The sequence below is a fragment of the Giraffa tippelskirchi genome, chromosome 11, assembly GCF_054371585.1.
Source record: "Giraffa tippelskirchi isolate mGirTip1 chromosome 11, T2T-mGirTip1v1.2.pri, whole genome shotgun sequence".
Classification (NCBI taxonomy): Eukaryota; Metazoa; Chordata; class Mammalia; order Artiodactyla; family Giraffidae; genus Giraffa; species Giraffa tippelskirchi.
Genome location: NC_137285.1, coordinates 18,861,560 through 18,881,090, shown reverse-complemented (window position 1 = coordinate 18,881,090; position 19,531 = coordinate 18,861,560). Strand labels below are relative to the sequence as shown.

Below are 19,531 nucleotides of genomic sequence, written 5' to 3'. Positions count from 1 at the left end.
ACATTATCTTGCGACTCCTATCACAAAATGTTTCTATCAAACTGGTGTGGTAAAATCCATTAGGATGATTCCACCTCAAAGCGACTCTCCACTAGCCCCTCACAAAAGACAGCCCGCCTGAATGTCCATCCTGAGGTTTCTGAAGGAAGACACGAAGGAAACCAGCCAAAGGTACTGAGGCAGAAGACTGTGCTGCTATCGTTTTAGGAGGACTGAATGCTTCTCCTGATCCCACCACACCCTCTTAACACAAGGCTGGTTGATAAGCATGTGGGTGCGTGCATGTGTGCTCAGTCCTATCCAACTCTTTGCAACCCCATGGACTGTAGCCTCCATCCTCTGTCCATGGAATTTTCCAGGCAAGAATACTGGAGTGGGTTGCCATTTTCCACTCCAGGGGATCTTCATATACACACATCTCAAAAAAATAAAAGGAATTACTGGATGGGACAAACCGTGTTTATTATAGTCTAGGGTTTATAAAAAGAGATTGGAAAACACATGGAATTAGAAAAGACAATTTAAACAGCAAACACTGGTAAACACAGCACATCTGTGGCTACAAGAGGGGGAAATCCAAGTGGAAGTTTGGCTAGGGTACATGGTTTGGGGCAGGTACTCAATAGGAGGTCTTTCCAGTTGAGCATGAAAGCCCATGGATAGGAGCACATCCAGGACTGACTCCTGTCAGGACCACCTGGTATCTGTATCCAAGCCAAGCAAATCCAGTCCTGAGGAACCGGAGCATGTGTTCAGCAGAATGTGCCAATGCCCTGTGAAACAGAAGGTGGTCTGGCAGAAACTGTGGAGTCACAGCATTGTAATACGATGACAAGAGAAGGAAAGTAAAACAGGGAGTCACTAAGTATCACTGAAACTCACGTTCCCATGTTCAAGAAAGAAAATAAAAAGCAGGTAGGAGGAATCAGCATTTTCAAGAAGCCAGCTCTGCACACCCTGCTCATTCTCATCAGTAATGTCAACACAACTTAAGAGGTTCAATTATGAAAAGTCATTAGCGGCTAATTTGCAGGATCTTTTATTCCAGAAAAGGACCTTTCTGCTCTCAGGTGGGTTATGGAAAGGAAGCTGACACCATACTGAGCTACCAGGCGTGCTTCCTGGCTTCCCTTAATCTTAGAGGGAGCTGTGGCCCTGGAGATCCAAACGCTGAGGATGCAATTTCTGTAGCCAGAGCAGCAATGCTGCAATGCAAAAGCAGATGGTGCAGCCTGAGTGTTTGGAAACCCCACTCACTAAAGGGTCATGTTCCAGAGATATTGTTAGCCAAACCTTGATCTCAGCACAACTGTTGATTTGTTCTGCTCAACTTTCTATGACGAGGCTCTAACTCCTGTCTGAGTTTTGGTTTGAGAGGTTCACAAGAAATTCAACTGGGGTGATAACATGATCGTATCAATACTGTAAAACTGGGTTTATTTGGAAAAAAAAGATTTCTAGAAGAATAAAGTCACATCAGTACCTGCCAGAATAACTCCCGCCCACTTGCTCACCATCCAGAGGAGTCTCATTTAGGGTCATGGCCTAACCTGCAGAAGATGCTAAACACAAATCAAGTTTTTAACAATGCCTTAATCCCAAGAGATTAAATTGAGAGGCCACAGCGTTTCCACCACCTAGAAGTTCAGGAGTCCAGTCTCTTTGAGATCCTTGAGCTTCAGGCAGAGATGAAGAGGAGGAAATGCCCACTAGACCCAGGTCTGGGGCAAAGGAAGATGCTTTCTTGTTTCCATTCCTCAGGGACAGTCATCTTTGCAATGGAATAATGTTGCAGCTGGAAGAAAAAAAGAAAATAGTATGTAAGTTTGGTGGTTCCATTCAGGAAGATCAGAAGTGATCCCTTCTGAGCTCTTCACCTATGTGCTTTCGTTTATTCAACACAAGTGCCCAGTTAATGAAAGACCCAGAGTGACCAGGGCTCCCTCCACCTCCACACCTGCAATCTCATTCCCGCCAAAAAGATTCATCATGAGTTGCTACAAGTAATCTGGAAATTCCCTTCCTTCCCCAACGACCCCACCTCCTGCCAGCAGCTTTATGTCTAACAAGCATGCAGTAGATGCTACAGTGTGAATGAATGGACACAGATACTTTACCCCAGCAGTCCTTTTCCCGCCCAGCGTGTTGGCACGAGTCTAAGCTGGTGTTTCTCCCCTCTGCGCATCACTGTCACATTCAGAGACTTCTGAAAGGAAAATAAGCTCATTTTATGTTCAACCTCCTGAGCATTCAAAGAGATTCAGGCTAGAAGGCTGAAATACTGGGGGTTTTTTTTTTTTTTTTTTTTCCCACCAGATTGGTAAGGAGGCTTTAAAAAAAAAAATTGCTTTTATTTATTTATTTGGCTGTGCCAGGTCTTAGCTGCAAGATGTGGGATCTAGTTCCCTGACCAGTGATCGAACCTGGGCCTCCTGCATTGGGAGTACAGAGTCTTAGCCACTGGACCACCAGGGAAGTCCCAGGATGCTTATTCTAAACATAATTTCTGCAACTGGAAAGAATGCAGGGGACATGGCACTCTGGGGGCAGCCAATGGGGCTACAGATTTGGTACCATCTTCCTGGAGAAACATACCTCCCCAACAACAACAAAATCTTTAAAAAGTGCATACAAGATATCTTTTGCAAAAGTACAAGATGATAAATAAACAAAGCATTCATCCCGGACTGTTTATAAATTTCAAAAACTGAAAACACCCAAAATACCCCTCAATAAGTTATTGTTCAAATATAGTGCAGTGAATAAGTAGGTTTCAGTTCAGTTCAGTTGCTCAGTCGTGTCAGACTCTTTGCGACCCCATGAATTGCAGCACGCCAGGCCTCCCTGTCCGTCACCAACTCCCGGAGTCTACCCAAACCCACATCCATCGAGTCGGTGATGCCATCCAACCATCTCATCCTCTGTCGTCCCCTTCTCCTCCTGCCCCCAATCCTTCCCAGCATTAGGGTCTTTTTCCAATGAGTCAACTCTTCGCATGAGGTGGCCAAAGTATTGGAGTTTCAGCTTCAACATCAGTCCTTCCAATGAACACCCAGGACTGATCTCCTTTAGGATGCATTGATTGGATCTCCTTGCAGTCCAAGGGACTCTCAAGAGTCTTCTCCAACACCACAGTTCAAAAGCATCAGCTCTTCAGCGCTCAGCTTTCTTCACCGTCCAACTCTCACATCCATACGTGACCACTGGAAAAACCATAGCCTTGACTAGACGGACTTTTGTTGGCAAAGTAATGTCTCTGCTTTTAAATATGCTATCTAGGTTGGCCATAACCTTCCCTCCAAGGAGTAAGCGTCTTTTAATTTCATGGCTGCAATCACCATCAGCAGTGATTTTGGAGCCCAAAAAAATAAAGTCTGACACCGTTTCCACTGTTTCCCCATCTATTTCCCATGAAGTGATGGGACCAGATGCCATGATCTTAGTTTTCTGAACGTTGAGCTTTAAGCCAACTTTTTCACTCTCCTCTTTCACTTGCATCAAGAGGCTCTTTAGTTCTTCTGCACTTTCTGCCATAAGGGTGGTGTCATCTGCATATCTGAGGTTATTGATATTTCTCCCGGCAATCTTGATTCCAGCTTGTGTTTCTTCCAGCCCAGCGTTTCTCATGATGTACTCTGCATATAAGTTAAATAAGCAGGGTGACAATATACAGCCTTGACGTACTCCTTTTCCTATTTGGAACCAGTCTGTTGTTCCATGTCCAGTTCTAACTGTTGCTTCCTGACCTGCATATAGGTTTCTCAAGAGACAGGTCAGATGGTCTAGTATTCCCATCTCTTTCAGAATTTTCCACAGTTTATTGTGATTCCACACAGTCAAAGGCTTTGGCATAGTCAATAAAGCAGAAATAGATGTTTTAAATAAGTAGGCTTAGTAAAAATAAAATAAAACCAGCGAAGTATGAATCCATCTGAATATATGTCCTAAAAGGTCACATATGTTATAAATCAACTATATACTTCAGGGACTTCCCTGGGGATCCAGTGGTTAAGAATCTGCCTTACAATGCAGGGGACATGGGTTCAATCCCTGGCTGGGGAACCAAGTTCCCACATGCTGCGTGGCAACTAAGGCTGCTCACTGCAACTACAGAGCCTGTGCTCCTCAACAAAGTCCCCGTGTGTCACAACTAAGACCCCAGGCAGCTAAATTAATTAATTAATTAAAAAAAATAAATCAACTCTCCTTCAATTAAAAATAATAGCAATTTTGAGACTTCCCTGGTGGTCCAATGGTTAAGACTCCTCGTTCCCAATGCAGGGAGCCTGGGTTTGATCCCTGGTCAGGGAACTAGATCCTGCATGCTGCAACAAAGACCCCAGGTGGCCACAACTAAGACCCAGTGCAGCCAAATAAATAAATACACATTTTTAAAAACAATAATAAAAGTATACAATTCAGTGGGTTTTAGTGTATTCAGAGATTTGTCCAACCATCACCACTATCTAATTTCAGAGTATTTCCGTCACTCAAAAAGAAATCCCGTGCCCATTAGCAATCACTCTCCAGTCCCTCCTCCCCAACCCCTGGAAACCACCTCTCTACTTTCTATCTCTATGGATCTGCCTCTTCTGAACATTTCATATAAATGAAATTCTAAAATATGTGGCCCTTTGTGTCTGGCTTCTTTCACTTAGCACAAATCCTTTCAAAGATTGTCACCGTTATAGCATATCGGTACACCATTCTTTTTCTATGGTTGAATACACACTATTTTTATAATAAAGAAATACTGTTTTAAGATTTTTTTTTTTGAAAATACATGCATTTGATCCAGAAACTCACCTTTAAAAACTTATCTAAAGAAACAGAGATTTGTCTACAAGAGTGTTAATTTCCAAGTTTCCATAAAATTGGAAACTACCTAAATGTCTAACAATAGAATGCTATGGAGTTAAAAAAAAATTTTTTTTTTTATCCAATTCACAGAGCAGACCATGGAAACCCAGATCCATGATTCTCAAGCTGAGCTCTGGTTCTAGGAGGACATGGAGGGTGTGAGATTACCCCCACGCCACCTCTAGCCCATCCCAGCAGTTCAACTTATCTGTTTAATATATTGGAATTCCCCAGGAAATTTCATTTTAAAGAATGAAATTTCTTACAAAATGTTCAATACTTATCTTTGTAAAACAGGACTCATGCAGTATTATTAACTAGAGTCACCATGCTGTGCAATATGGAACATAATAATACTCTACTGCATATTTGAAAGTTGCTAAGAGAGTAAATCTTAAAAGTGCACATCACAAGAAAAAAAAACTTGTAACTACTAATGTATGGTGACAGATGTTAACTAGACTTATTGTGGCAATCATTTCCCAATATATACAAACATTGAATTATTATGTTATACACCTGAAAATAATATTCATATAATGTTATATGTCAATTATACCTCAATGTTAACAAAAACAGATTTTTAGCTATAAATAGCCTAAGATTATATTTAACTAGAAAAGACAATTAGAAACCAGTAGCTATTATGAGTAACCACCAAAAACTGGAAACAACCTAAATGTCCCACGCTGGGAAAATGGATGAAGAGTCTGGGGGTCACTATGCAATGGGTTTACTACTCAGTGGTGAAAAGGGATGAACTATAGATGCACATGCCAGCTTGGAAGAACCATAGATGCAGGACACTGGGTGAAAGTAGCTAGACTTACAGGACTTTTTTTCAGCCGTGCCACATGGCATGCAGGGTCTCCAGACCCTGGGGTGCAGGGACTGAACCTGCACCCCGTGCAATGGAAGCACACAGTCTTAACCACTAGACTGCCAGGGAAGTCCCTGAAAAGGCTTTACACTATGCAGTTTCACTTATACAACATTTTGGAAAAGGTAAAGCCACAGGAGTGGAGCACAGATCCATGGTTTCCTGGGGTTGTGGCATGGGGAGAAGTTAACTACAAAAGGATGAGGCCATTTTGGGTTGTGGAACTGCGATGTATTTTCATTTGGTGATATTTACATCACTACATACAGTTGTCAAAATTCACACTACTATACACTGAAAAGGGTGAATTCTGCTGTGGGTACATCAGGCCTTAACTTAATCAAAGCATCCAATAGCTCTGTATGCTAATGCACAAAGAACCTGTCCCTGGAAGGACACAGTTGGAAAGCAGCTGCCTTTGGAGGAAAGGAAATGAACCTGGAGGAGAGGGAGGTTTTTCATTATGTTTTTTCGTTCTGTTTTTGCCATTAGTAAATATTACCTCTTCCAGGGGGCAAAAAAAAAAAAGACATATTTACAACACAAACCAGTAACAATGAGCCCAGACAACTACAAAGTTTAAAAGTACTGTTATGTGCAGCAAGGTACCCAAGAAACATGAGTAAACTCTAACACACTAGCAAGCTGGGGAGGTGAGGTGGGGAAGAACAGAGACTCTGGTAAAACTAACACAACGCATCTTCTCTAGAAACCTCACTAAAATGATGATGGGACAGTAAAGAGATGACAAGGTATAATGCCACAATGATAAATAAATTCTTCAAAATTCTTTCCTTCTGGAGTTAAAGCCTAATTCCTTTCCCTTTGAGTAAGGACTGGACTTAGCTGCTTTTAACAAATAGAATACAGTGGAAACGATAGTGTGAATCTTCATAGACTGCATCAGAGAAGGTGCTGCTGTCGGCTCTCTGCTCTCACTTGGACAGCCCACTCTGAGAGAGGCCAGCCGCCATGCTGTGAGGGCACTCAAGCAGCACTGTGGAGAGGCCCATGTGCTGAGGAACTGAAGTCTCCTGCCAACAGCCATGTGAATGAGGCACCTTGGACACAGATTTTCTAACCTCAGTCAAGCCCTCAGATGACTACAACCTCTGCTTACATCTTGATCACACCTCATGAGAGACCCTGAACCAAAACCACCCAGCTACACGACTCCTGGACACTGCCTGACTCCCAAACTGTATGAGCTAATAAATGCTTGAAGCTTCAAGTTGCTAAAGTATTGGGGTGATTTTTTTCACTCACCAATACACCTTTTCTGGCAAAGGGTTAAAGGGAAGCAGAGCAGGACAAATGGATTTGTTCTAGGGAACCCCAGAAAAGTTCTGAACAAACAGACAAAAGAAACAAAGAATCCCACATATAAGAATTATATAACAGATGTGGCAATATAAAAGAGTGGGTAAAGTACTAACTTTTCAATAAACAATACTGGAACAACTACTATCCATTTGGGGAAAAAACACACGTCTGAGACCCTGCTTCACACCATTCACAAAAATTAATTTCAGATGAACTATGAATCGAAGAGAAATGAAAACATATGTGCACACACAAACTTATATAGAACGTTCACAGAAGTATTATTCTATAATAATACCCAAAAAGTGGGAACAACCTGAATATTTGTCAACTAATGAATGGATACATAAAATATGGCCTATCCATACAATGGGATACTATTTGGTCATAAAAAGGAATGAAGTATTGACATATGCTACAACATGGATGAATCTTGAAAACACTACACTGAATGATATATATACATCACTCAGTATATACACAGGATAAATCACAGTATATATGTGTGTATATATATATATACACACACATATATATATACACAGTATAAATCACATACTGTATGATCCCATTTACATGAAACATCCAGAATAAGCAAGAGTGTAGAGACAAAGAGTAGTTTAGTGGCTGCCAGGAGTTGGTATATATGGGGAAAATGGGGAGTGACTGCTAATGGGAATGAGGCTTCTTTCTGAGGTGATGAAAATGTTCTAAAACTGATTGTAAAAAATAATAAATAAATAAAAATTTTAAAAATAAATAAAACTGATTGTGGTGATGGATGCCCAACTCTACAAATAGACTAAAAATGAGTGAATTATGCACTTTAAATGGGTGAACTGGAAGGTATGTAAATTGCACCTCAAACTGTTATAAAAAAATAATAAAAGATACATTCCAGATGAATTAAAGAAAAGCTAAAAACAAACCAATAAAAGTACTAGAAGAATTTCTTTAAGTAGATACAAGCCATAAAGTGCAAAACTAATGAGTTAGACAAAAATCAAAATTGTAAACTTCCACATAAGTACAGACTAGATGAAGGTGTCAGTCAGTGTGGAAATGAGGGCCTGACCTCTACCAGGGTGCCAACACCAGCCAACTGCTTCTTGGCCCGATGCCTGCCAGAAATCAGGGGGATAAGCATTCCAGGCAGAGGCAACAGCCAATGTAAAGGCCCTGTGCGGGAAGGACTGTGCCTGAGTAACAGCCCCGAGGGCAGCTGGCCCACACCCCGGCCACAGCTCCTGCCCCGGCAGTTCCAAGGTCACTGGCCAGACACCACATAATCTCCAGCTCACCCCCTCACTGTGCTGGACCACACTGCCGATGTTCTGCAGTGACTGGAAGTTCTGGGTGTTCACAGAGCCAAACTCCAGAATCTCATCATCCACTTGCAGACCCTAAAGAGAGAAAACAAGTCAGGAGAAAGCTTCAACGTGCTTCTGGTGTTCTTCACTCTCTTAGACAGTCCTAAGTTAATGCGCATGTTTTTAGTGAGAATCTGCTGTATAGCACAGGGAGCTCAGATCGGTGGTCTGTGGTGACTGAGAGGGGTGGGATGGGAGTTGGGGTGGGAGGGAGGCTCAACAGGGGTATATGTACACGTATGGCTGATTCACTTCATTGTACAATAGAAACACAACGTTGTAAAGCAATTATACTCTGATTTTTTTTTTTAAATGAGCATGTTTTCCATAGGGAAGAATGGCAGGCATGATGCAAAGAGGCTGGGATTTAGATACATTGGGCAGGGAGGGGCAGCGCATAACTGGGCCAGCTCCTCCAGGGGTTCCTCCAGGCACAGAGTGAGTAAAAGGTGGCCGGCCAGGTCTGCCCAGTGCCTGATGAAAGCTGGCAGTGGTGGAGACCTTGAGGAAAGGGGGCAAAGCTCTCTGGGGTCCTGACCCAGGTGCAGGGGCAAGGAGTAGCAGGCCAATCTGGCCTATTTTGTTCAGAAGTCAGCATTTAGACATATTTTCCCTAGAAGGCCCCATTCGAGCAGCCAGGGGCCAACACTGACCCAAGACAAAAGAGACCCTGTGGTTCTAAGAACAAAGATCACAATTCCTCCATCCCTTCTACAAATACTTGTCACGGGCTGATGACAGCTCTGTACCAGATGTTGTGTGCACAGCAGTGGATAAAAAGGAGCTCACATGTAACCTGCACTCTTGCAATCACTAAAGATGACTGACAGGGCCCAGTTCCACCTTCTAGAAGCTATATGTCCTGGCAAAAGGTACTTTAGGGGTTTGAGGCTTTTCCTCATGGGTGAAATGGTACCTACCCTAGAGGATGGCTGTGGGATTCAACATTAACTGCAGCTCTACATAAAAATCTGTATGTCATGTGCACAGAGGCATTATTCATAATAGCCAGAAAATGGAAACAAACTGATGAATGGATAAACAAAGTGTGATCTGTCCAGACACCACACTATCCTCAGCAGTAAAAAGGAATGAAGGTGCTGCTGCTAAGTCACTTCAGTTGTGTCCAACTCTGTGCGACCCCATAGACGGCAGCCGACCAGGCTCCCCCGTCTCTGGGATTCTCCAGGCAAGAACACTAGGGTGGGATGCCATTTCCTTCTCCAATGCGTGAGAGTGAACAGTGAAAGTGAAGTCGCTCAGTTGTGTCTGACTCTTCACGACCCCATGGACTGTAGCCTACCAGGCTCCTCCGTCCATGGGATTTTCCAGGCAAGAGTATTGGAGTGGGGTGCCATTGCCTTCTCCAGAATGAAGGTGAGAGAGGGATAAATTGGGAGATTATATACAACTATATATAAAATAGACAACTAATAAGAACCTGCTGTATAGTACAGGGAACTCTACTCAGTACTCTGTAATGGTCTATATGGGAAAAGAATCCAAAAAGGAGTGGATATATGTATAACTTATTAACTTTGCTATACACCTGAAACTAACACAACACTATAAATCAACTATACTCTAATAAAAAATTTTAGAAAATGAAAAAGGAATGAAGTTGACATACATGCTCCAACATGGACAGACCTTGAAAACATCATACTAAGAGGGAGAAGGCAGACACAGAGGACCACATATTGTATGATTCCATTCACTCATATATGAAGTGTCCAAAATAGGCAAATTCATAGAAACAGAAAGCAGACTGGTGGGTGCCAGGGGTTAAGCGAGATGGGGGGTTGAGATGTAATGCCTAATTGGTTTCTTTTTAGAATAATGAAAACACTCTAAAATCTGACTCCTAACTGTTAATACACCAAAAGCAACTCAGTCATATACGTACCTTAAATGGATAAAAGTTACAGCATGTGAACTATATCCCAATTAAAGCTGTTAAAATTTGTCAAAACACACCAGGCAAGCTCACTTGGCAGGACACGTGTTGCAAAGCAAGGGCTCAGTAAGTGGCAGCTATTGTTGTCCTTCTCCTGTCTATTACTCAACGCCCAGTGAAAATCAGGCCCAGCAAGAAAGCCTCCTTCCCTCTCTTGGGACATCTATCACCTTCCACCTTGTAGCCCAGGGTTTCTCTCGTGGCTACTTGAGTGGGCAACATGGCCTAACTCCTGCTGGCCTTCCTTGGTGTCTGCTGCCCTGGAGAGAGTGTGGGTCTGCCTGTCCACAGTGCGTCCACCTCAAGGCACCCTCAGGATGTGGACTTAGGGAGTTAGCCCTGGCTTACCGCGATGCTGGCGGGGGAGCCCGGGCTCACACTGTTCACTTTGGCGAAGGCCTGAGCAGGGCTGAGGCCCTGGCTCTGGCCGTGGCTCATGGCCTCCCTGTGGGCTTCAGCCAAGTCCCGGGCCTGCTTCTCCTTGTCACGAGCATGCAGCTGGTGCAGGGCGTCTTCGACCTGTTTCATCACCGCCTTGTGGTCGTTCTGCAGGCCTGAAGGAGAGCATCGTATCAGGGGCCAAGAAAAGACAGCAGAGGGCATGAGACACGCCCCCCACATTCATTCACTAAGTATTTAATGAGTGCTTATTATATGCCAGAGTTTGAGCCAGACGCTGAGCACTCATCTACAAACAAGACAGAGGGGCTGCCCTCTTGAAGCTTACAGTCCCGCAAGGAGAGCAGCCAAGGGATGAGTGATTACAGTGACACCTGATGACCATGATGCAGGCTGACCCACCCATGGGCTCTGACCTGGCTCGTCTAGACGATCAAGGAAGGCCTGCCAAAGGTAGCACCATTCCAGTGGAGGCCTGAAAGGTGAGCAGGAGGAGGGACTCGTCCAGCTGAATCCATGACCACAAGCTCAAGCGTACAGAGCGGGCAGCACTGTGAGCAAGCGACCAAGTGAAGCAGGCTAGAGACAAAGAGGACCTCGCTTTTCTCTTAATGCTTCCAGAAGGTGCCCCGTCTACCAACACATGACTGGTGGTGTGCAGCGTGGGAGAGGCAACAGTGAGAACAGCTGGAAACCCGGAGTTTGGGGATGAAGTCCTCTGATTTTTTTCAGTACTGCCAGTTAACTCAAACTGTGGAGAACAAACGGGCCAGTCGAGTAAGTTGTCTCTGCAGGCCAGTCCAGCAGAGTGGCTGGCATTTGGGTAACTTTTTTTTTTTAACCTAAAGACAACTTATACCAAAGCATGCTGCAGATAGAGTCAAGATTCACACAGGTAAAACAGAAGTCATCAAGCGGATAAAGTAGGACTTCCCTGGTGGGCCAGTGGTTAAGAATTTGCCTGCCAATGCTGGGGACACAGGTTTGATCCCTGGTCTGGGAAGATTGCACATGACGTGGGGCAATTGAGCCCGTTTGCCACAACTACTGAAGCCCATACCCCGAGAGCCTGCGCTTGGCAACAAGAGAAGCCATTGCAGTGGGAAGCCAGCGCACTGTGACGAAGAGTAGCCCTAGAGAAAGCCCGAGTGCGGCAACAAAGACACAGTGCCGGCAAAATAAATTAATTAAATTTTTTGAAAAGGGGGAGGAGTAATGTAGATGATAAATTCCCTTCTATTTGATATGCCCTTGTTGTAGAGATCACTGGTTGCCTAGCTGTGGCAGCATGAAAAGTGGCCCCAAGGAAGGATGTTCACATCCTAATTCCAGACCCTGTGAATCTGCTACTTGACATGGCAAGGGGGGCTGTAGGGGTGGGATTAAGTTAAGGGCCCTGAGATGGGAGGCTCTCCTGGATTATTCAAGTGGTAGCCCAATGTGATCACAGGGGTCTTTATCAGTGGAAGAAGGAGGCAGGAGAATGAGAGAAAGACGTGATGCAGACTCAGAAATTGGAGAGAAGTGACCACTGGCTTTGAAGATGGAAGGGGCTGTAAGTCAAGGAAGGTGGGCAGCTTCCAGAAGCTGGAAAAGACAGACAAATGAATTTTCCAGAGGGAACACAGTTCTGTTGATACCTTGATTTTAGTATAGTGAGACCCACTTGGACATCTCACTTCCAGAACTGTAAGATAATACATTTCTGACCTTCTTTTTTTTTTAGATTTTTTTTTTTTTTTTGACATGGGCCATTTTTAAAGTCTTTCCTGAATTTATAACAATATTGCTTCTGTTTTATGCTTTGGTTTTTTGGCCACAAGGCATGTGGGATCTTAGTTCCCTAATCAGGGATCAAATCCATACCCCCTGAAGTCCCAATTTGAGACATTTTAAACCATTAAGTCTGTGATGATCTGTTACAGCAGAAACAGAAGACAAATAAACTACCAACTGCTAACTCACTCTCTCTGTTCCTTGGTAATAAATACATACATACATACTATACTGTTGTTTAGGTGCTAAGTCATGCCTGACTCTTTGCAACCCCATGGACAGTAACCTGCCAGGCTCCTCTGCCTATGGGATTTCTTAGGCAAGAATACTGGAATGGGTTGCTATTTCCTTCTCCAGGGACACACTATATACACCTATATACATAAGATATTTAAGACAGCAACACACCCATTGTGGGGTACATTTCTTGCAGGCAGGGGAACCTATAAGAGGAAAGCAGAAATTGATGCAGGATGTGGGCATGGGACTTGCAGAACAGATCCTTAACAGGAGGGGTACCAGCTGGTATAGGGGCTTGTGTCCTTCCTACCTTCTTCCTCCCCTTCTTCCCACCTGCCACATGGATATGGTAGCCCCGAAGATGGACAAAATTTTCTAAGGATGGCAGAGCCTGGGTTTCTGAAGATCAGCCCTGCACGGCCTACCTCCAAATGTCTTTACTGAGGGACTAAGCTATTTTCTGCTTGAGTGTCCATAGTCAGGTCACTATCATTAACAGTGAAACATACTTCCTAACATGTAACTGATTTGATTAGGATTGTAAGCCATATCTGCCTTGGGTTTCTCTTGTTACTGCAATAAAAGTTGCCGCAATGAAGCAAGGTTCCTAAAAGCAAAATGAAAAATGAAACCACAGGACTTCCCTGGAGGTCCAGTGGTTAAGACTCCATGCTTCCAATGCAGGGAGCATGGGTTTGATCCCATGCTCAGGGAACTAAGATCCCACATGCCACACGGTGAGGCCAAAAAAATAAAACAAATTTTTAAAACAAGGATTTAAAAAAAAAAGAAAAATGAGACCATAAATATAGACCCCTAGAGTCTATCCCATTCCCATAGTTCTCAGTCCCTCCATGGGGACAAGGAGATGATCCCATCAAGGGAAAGGCGAGGGAAGCAGGTAATATGGAATACTGGTGACTTCTTTGTGCGCTAAACACCCCCTGCTGCAAGGTGGGGGAACATCCCCAGCCAGGGTCACTCACAGATGATGTTGTGCCTTGCGGTTCGGACTTGGTACAGGTCCACGTCTGCCCGGGGGTAGCCCTCGCAGTCTACCAGTGGCTCGTTCATCCCGACGCCTTTTTGCTGGAGGGAAGAAACAAGGTCAGAAAGATTTCACAGGTAGGAAATCCTCGAGCCCTCTTTCCCCTGACTCTGTTCCTTTGCAGTCATGATAAAGGTGCCAGTAACCACAGCAGCCATGTATTGATCACTTCGCACAGGCCGGGTCCTCTCCCACGTCCTCTCACCACCGCCCTTGGAGGTGGGCACCATTTTTTAACTGACTTTTAACAACACCAGTAATGCATGGACCCACTCTCTTTTTTGACATTAGAACACTACAGATAAAACTAATGACTCCTTTGAGCATCACCCCCAAGGCCAGTTGCTATCTCAACTCCTCCAGACCCTCCTTCCTATGGGCAGCTGACACCTGGCTGGTGACCTTGGAGGTTAGAAGAGGGTAAAAACCCCCAAGAGCACCCAGGTGAGGCAGGACTTTGGTTCTTCTGAAAATAAAGAGAGATCTGAAGGGACCTTCAAACAGGCCTTTCATCCCTGGAAGGATACACTGATATTACCAGGTGCCATCTGGGGGAGAGGAACGGGGTATCTGCAGACAGGAAAGGGAGAGAGACTTTCCATCTTATATCCTATTGTAAACGTTGAATTTTGACCATGGCAATGTATTCCCTATTGAAAACAATACATTTGTTATAATGTTTTGTTTCTTTCAGCTGTGCTGCATGGCTTGTGGGAGCTTAGTCCCCAATCAGGGGTTAAACTCACACCCTAGGCAGTGAAAGCAGAGTCCTAACCACTGCATCACCAAGGAATTTCCATTTTCATATTTTTAAAGTCTTCTCCTACCTAAATCAGAACATGGTGCACAACAGCAATGAACCATATTATATGACATACAGCTGGGTTTTTGCAGTCAGACTTTGATTTCAAGCTCAATTCTGCCACATATAAGCTGGGTGTCCTTGGTTAACATGTTCACCTCTCTGGGCCTCAGCTTCCTCAATTATAAAATGGGAAAAATGACTCACCTCACTTCACACCTGTTCTGAGAATTAACTAATTGACCTACGTAGGGTGCTTAGCACAGTGCCAGACACATTTACAAAGTAGTGAATAGTGGCCCCCAAAAGATATGTCCCAGTCCTAACCCCAAGAACCTGTGAATGTGACCTTATTTGGAAAAAGGATCTTTGCAGATATAATTTAGTGAAGGATCGCAAGAAGAGATCTTCCTGGATTTCGGGTGGCCCTTACATCCAATGATGGGTATCCTGATAAAAGAAAGGAGAGGGAGAGATAGGACAGAGAGATGCAGAGAGTAGGCCACGAAGACAGAGGCAGGGATTAGAGTGACACCGTCACTAGCCAAGGATGGCCAGTAGCCACCAGAATTTAGGAGAGAGGCAGGGAATGGCTTCTCCCTCAGAGCTCCAGAAGGAACCAAACCTACCAACTCCTTGATTTCACACCGCTGGTCTCCACAACTGAGAGAGGATAAACTTCTGCTGTTTTAAGCCACCAGGTTTGTGATCATTTGTTATGGCGACCCCAGGAAATTAATAGACACAGAAAGGAATAAATGAGGGCTGTAATGATCAGCAGAGACCAACCGCTGAGTGTACACAGGTACCAAGGGGAGGGATTCCATTCACATCTCTCCCTTTCTTTCTGAAAGCCTCTGGGTTACACTTACTGTTTTCTGTTCATGGGGAAGGGGGTCTCATATACTCCCTTAACCCAGGACTCTCTATAGATATGGTATAAATGTGCCAGGGGCGAAAAATCTGTATCTGCCTCCTGTCTGCTCACTATGATTAAGAGTTGACTGGCCTTCCTGATTGCAGTAAGGCAATACTGCATCAGAGACTGGTTTCCAAAGTTGGGACCTGGGCCACTGGCAACTCACATACAAGGCATTAAATAACCCTGAAATTAAAATACTTATTCCCTTTCTAATTATCATCAACCCTCCAGTAGTCAAGGAAAAAGTCTCCAACTGGTGTTGGTCTTCATATTATCTCCAGATCACTTGTTATATCTGGGCCTCTCCATTTTTTTAAACAGCTTTATTCAGATATAATTCATACACCATGCAATCCACCCATTTAAAGTGTACAATTCTGAACTTCCCCAGCAGTCTAGTGGTTAAGAACTCTGTGCTTCCACTGCAGGGAGCACAGTTTCCATTGTTGGTCATGGAACTATGATCATGCTGCAGCAAAATAAATAAATGTACCATTCAGTGGTTTTTAGAATATTCACAGAATTATGAAATCATCACCACAATCAATTTTAAAACACTTCCACCACTCTCCAAAAAGAAACTCCGACCCACTAGCAGCCACTTCCATCTCCCCTTCCCCTCAGCCCCTGGCAACCACTAATCTACCTTCTGTCCATGAATTTGCGTATTCTAGATATTTCATATAAATGGAATCATAAAATGTTTGGTCTTTTGTGATGAATTTCTTTCACTTAGCTTTCAAGGTTCATGCCCTTTTGTAGCATGTGTCAGCACTTCAGTCTTTTTTATTTAAGTACTATCTCATTGTATGGACAGACCACATTTCATTATCCATTCATCAGGTGACATAAATGGATAGATCACCTTTTTGGGGGGATCACTTTAATTATCTTATATTTAAGGAAAGAGATTCTTATGTTTTCATATGCTGTGAAGTTACAAAATTTCCTTTAAAAATAAAATTAAGTAAAAAAAATGGGTTAACTTAAAGGAAAATAATAAGGGAGTAACAGTAAAGGAGATAACACAGCATCCTATGTGCAGTAGAAAAATAACTAAGGTGTGAGAAATAGCTTGCATAAACCACTTGAAAGCACAGATTCTGGATTCAAAAGGCATGAGATCTAAATCTCACCTTATGACTTCCCCTTTCTGAGCCCCACGGTAACATACCAACTTCACAGAGCAGTTGAGAGGATTCCAGGATATAGCATACACATAAACCAGCCCCCTTCAGGCACACAGTCAGCACCCAGTAAAACGGTACACTAGCCTCCATCTTATAACCGTTACCTACATTGCACTTCATCCACCCTATACAGAATGTAATTCATCTACTCTTCCTCTGCAGATTGATTTGTGATTTTACACTAGGTGGCTTAAGAAAAACTGTACCCATTTCGGAGCCAGAGAAACCTAAGAACTAGCCCCATCACAGCCACTTCCGACGTACATGACCCTAGGCAAGGGTGTGCCCCACTCCTGGCCCCAGTTTCCTCCTTATACAATAAGGATAATAAGCCTTTCCTGTTACGTTCTTACACCAGTGACATCAGCATCGCTGGGAATTTGCAGAACTGCAGCAGCTGTTCCCACACATCCGTGCCTCATCAGAATCTGAATTTTAACAAGATCGCCAGGTGATTCACATACACATTAAAGTTTAAGAAGCTCTAAGGTAAAGTGGTTACAGGACATCTGGTAACTGTACAACAACGACTGATGACAGAGATAATTATCACCCTGCCTCTGCAAATTTATTAGCCCTGTGACTCCAGGCAGGTTTAAGTAATGTCTCTGTTTCTCCACCCCTAAAATGGGGGAAATAATAGAACTCACCTCAAAAGATTGCTGGGAGGATTAAATGCGTTAACCAATGTCAAGCGTTTAACACAGCTCCCAGTGAGGGCTCCATAAATGCCTGCTAGAACATCGATTCGAATCGTTTCTAGTTATTCACGTTATTTGCCTCACTGCCCGGTCTGGGGGCCGGGTGGCGAAAGCGTTGCGGCGCCTCCCACCCTGCCCGGGAGCCCAGTTCCCACACTCACGCTCTCCAGCACTTCATAATTGGCTTTGATCTGGGCCTCGATCTCCTCCTTGCGCCGTATCAGTTCCTGAATGTCGCTGACAGTCACCCCACTGGCCTCCGGGGAGCCCCCGCTCTGACCCCCTGCCTTCTCCGACATTGCGGACTTCTGCGCAGGACCTGGAACAGCCGGTTTCCCGGCCGCGGACGCCCAAGGAAACTGTAGCTACGGCTCCGCGCGCGGGCCAAAACTCCTCGGCTGTTCGCGGGCGCCCGGAAAAGCAAAAGATGTGGTTTGTCTGTGGGGCGTGGTCACCAGAAGCCACACCCTGCTGGAACACGTGGTCCTGTGATGACTCTTGGCTGGGAGGTACGAGGATGGATGGATCCCCAGTCCCACCCAAGCGCTCGCCCAGACCAGGGCATGATGAACTCTCCCTGGATGACTCACTTTCTTTTCTCATTCATTCAGCTATGTATTGAGCGCCTTCTGTGTATGCATGTAGCAGCGCACTGTGCGTGGCGCTCCATTTCAGCTCTGCATCTACACTGCCCTTGAGGGTTTACGAAATATTCAGATTTCTTATCCCTGGTTTTACAAAGCCTACAAGCTTTGGTTCAAATCCCGGCTCTTACCTCTTACTGCCAGTAGTGATCTAGATAAATTACTTCACTGAGCCTCAGTTTCCTCATCCCATGAGTTGGTTGGATATTGATAGCAATCTATCTCATAGTGTTGACATTTTGCCAACAAATATTTATTGAATGCCTCCTTTGTGTCATACACTGTCCTAGGTGCTGGAAGGGCAAAGAAGTGAGCACTGGACTCAGTGCGTCTTATATTAAGGTCTCTATAAATTTCAGTAAAAATAGTATTGATGACAACAATAATATCAATACTAATAATTTATCAAATACAATGCATTGCACTGTTCTAAGGGCCCTATGTATATTAATTCAACAAGTTTGGGACTTCCCTGGTGGTCCAGAGGCTAAGACTGCGTGCTCCCAATGCAGGGGGCCAGGGTTCGATCCCTGGTCAGAGAACTAGATTCCACATGCTTCAACCAAGAGTTTACATGTGGCAACTGAAAAAAAGATCCTGCATGCCGCAACAAAGATTTGAAACCCAGCACAGCCAAACAAATTTTTTTTTTAATTCAACAAACTCATAAACCAGGATTATTATTACCCTCATTTGACAGCTGAGAAAATCATCTCAATGACTCACTTGCTCAGCTAGCAAAATAAGCAGCCCCAATTTGAACCCAGCTGAACCAAAAGGTGACACAACCTCTTAACATGTTCCCACTGACATTTTGCACTGAAAAGGAGACACCATCATCTACCTAGTAGTCAAACATGTTTGCTCTGAATCTAGTCATGAAAAACAGACAAACCCAAATTGAGGGACATTCTTTAAAACAACTGGACTGAACTCTTCAAAAATGTCATTATTGTGAAATATCCACACAGAAGCTAGGCAATCACCTAGATTAAAGACTAAAGGGACTTCCCTGGGGGTCCAGTAAGACTCCACACTGCCAGTGCAGGGGCCCCAAGTTCAATCTTTGGTCAGGGAACTAGATGTCACATGCTGTAACTAACAGTTCACATGCTGCAACTAACACCCGGCACTGCCAAATAAAAAAATATATTTAAAGACTAAAGCAACAAAACAATTAAATGCAATATGTGAACCCTGATTAGATGCCGGTTCTCTAAAAAAAAAAAACTACAAGACATCCTTGGCACAGTTGGGGAAATTTGAATATGGGTAATATAGTACCAAATTTAGTTATTATATTAGTATATATTAATATATATACTATATATATAAAATATACTATATATATATTAATATAACTATATTAGTACCAAATAGAGTTAAATTTCCTGATTTTGATACTTGCATTGGGCTATT

The 19,531-nt window shown here is 43.8% G+C and overlaps 1 protein-coding gene and 1 long non-coding RNA gene across 4 annotated transcripts; one reads left to right on the top strand and one right to left on the bottom strand.

Annotated features, from left to right (window-relative positions):
• Positions 1-437: 437 nt before the first annotated feature.
• PSMD9 (proteasome 26S subunit, non-ATPase 9) lies at positions 438-17,794 on the bottom strand. 3 transcript variants are annotated; one of them, XM_081540108.1, is made up of 6 exons: positions 17,630-17,794; positions 13,792-13,894; positions 10,739-10,944; positions 8,365-8,466; positions 2,118-2,206; positions 438-1,795 (listed from the first exon to the last, which is right to left on the bottom strand). In XM_081540108.1, the coding sequence occupies exons 1-6, from the start codon at positions 17,765-17,767 to the stop codon at positions 1,768-1,770; spliced, it is 666 nt and encodes a 221-aa protein (XP_081396234.1). In that variant the 5' UTR covers positions 17,768-17,794; the 3' UTR covers positions 438-1,767. The 3 variants fall into 3 exon arrangements, with proteins under 3 accessions (XP_081396234.1, XP_081396235.1, XP_081396236.1); XM_081540109.1 differs by having other exon boundaries at positions 2,118-2,203; XM_081540110.1 differs by lacking the exons at positions 10,739-10,944; positions 13,792-13,894.
• LOC145525938 (uncharacterized) lies at positions 12,504-17,775 on the top strand. Its single transcript, XR_014068518.1, has 2 exons — positions 12,504-12,616; positions 13,548-17,775. It is a non-coding gene; the product is annotated as an uncharacterized LOC145525938 (long non-coding RNA).
• Positions 17,795-19,531: the final 1,737 nt, after the last annotated feature.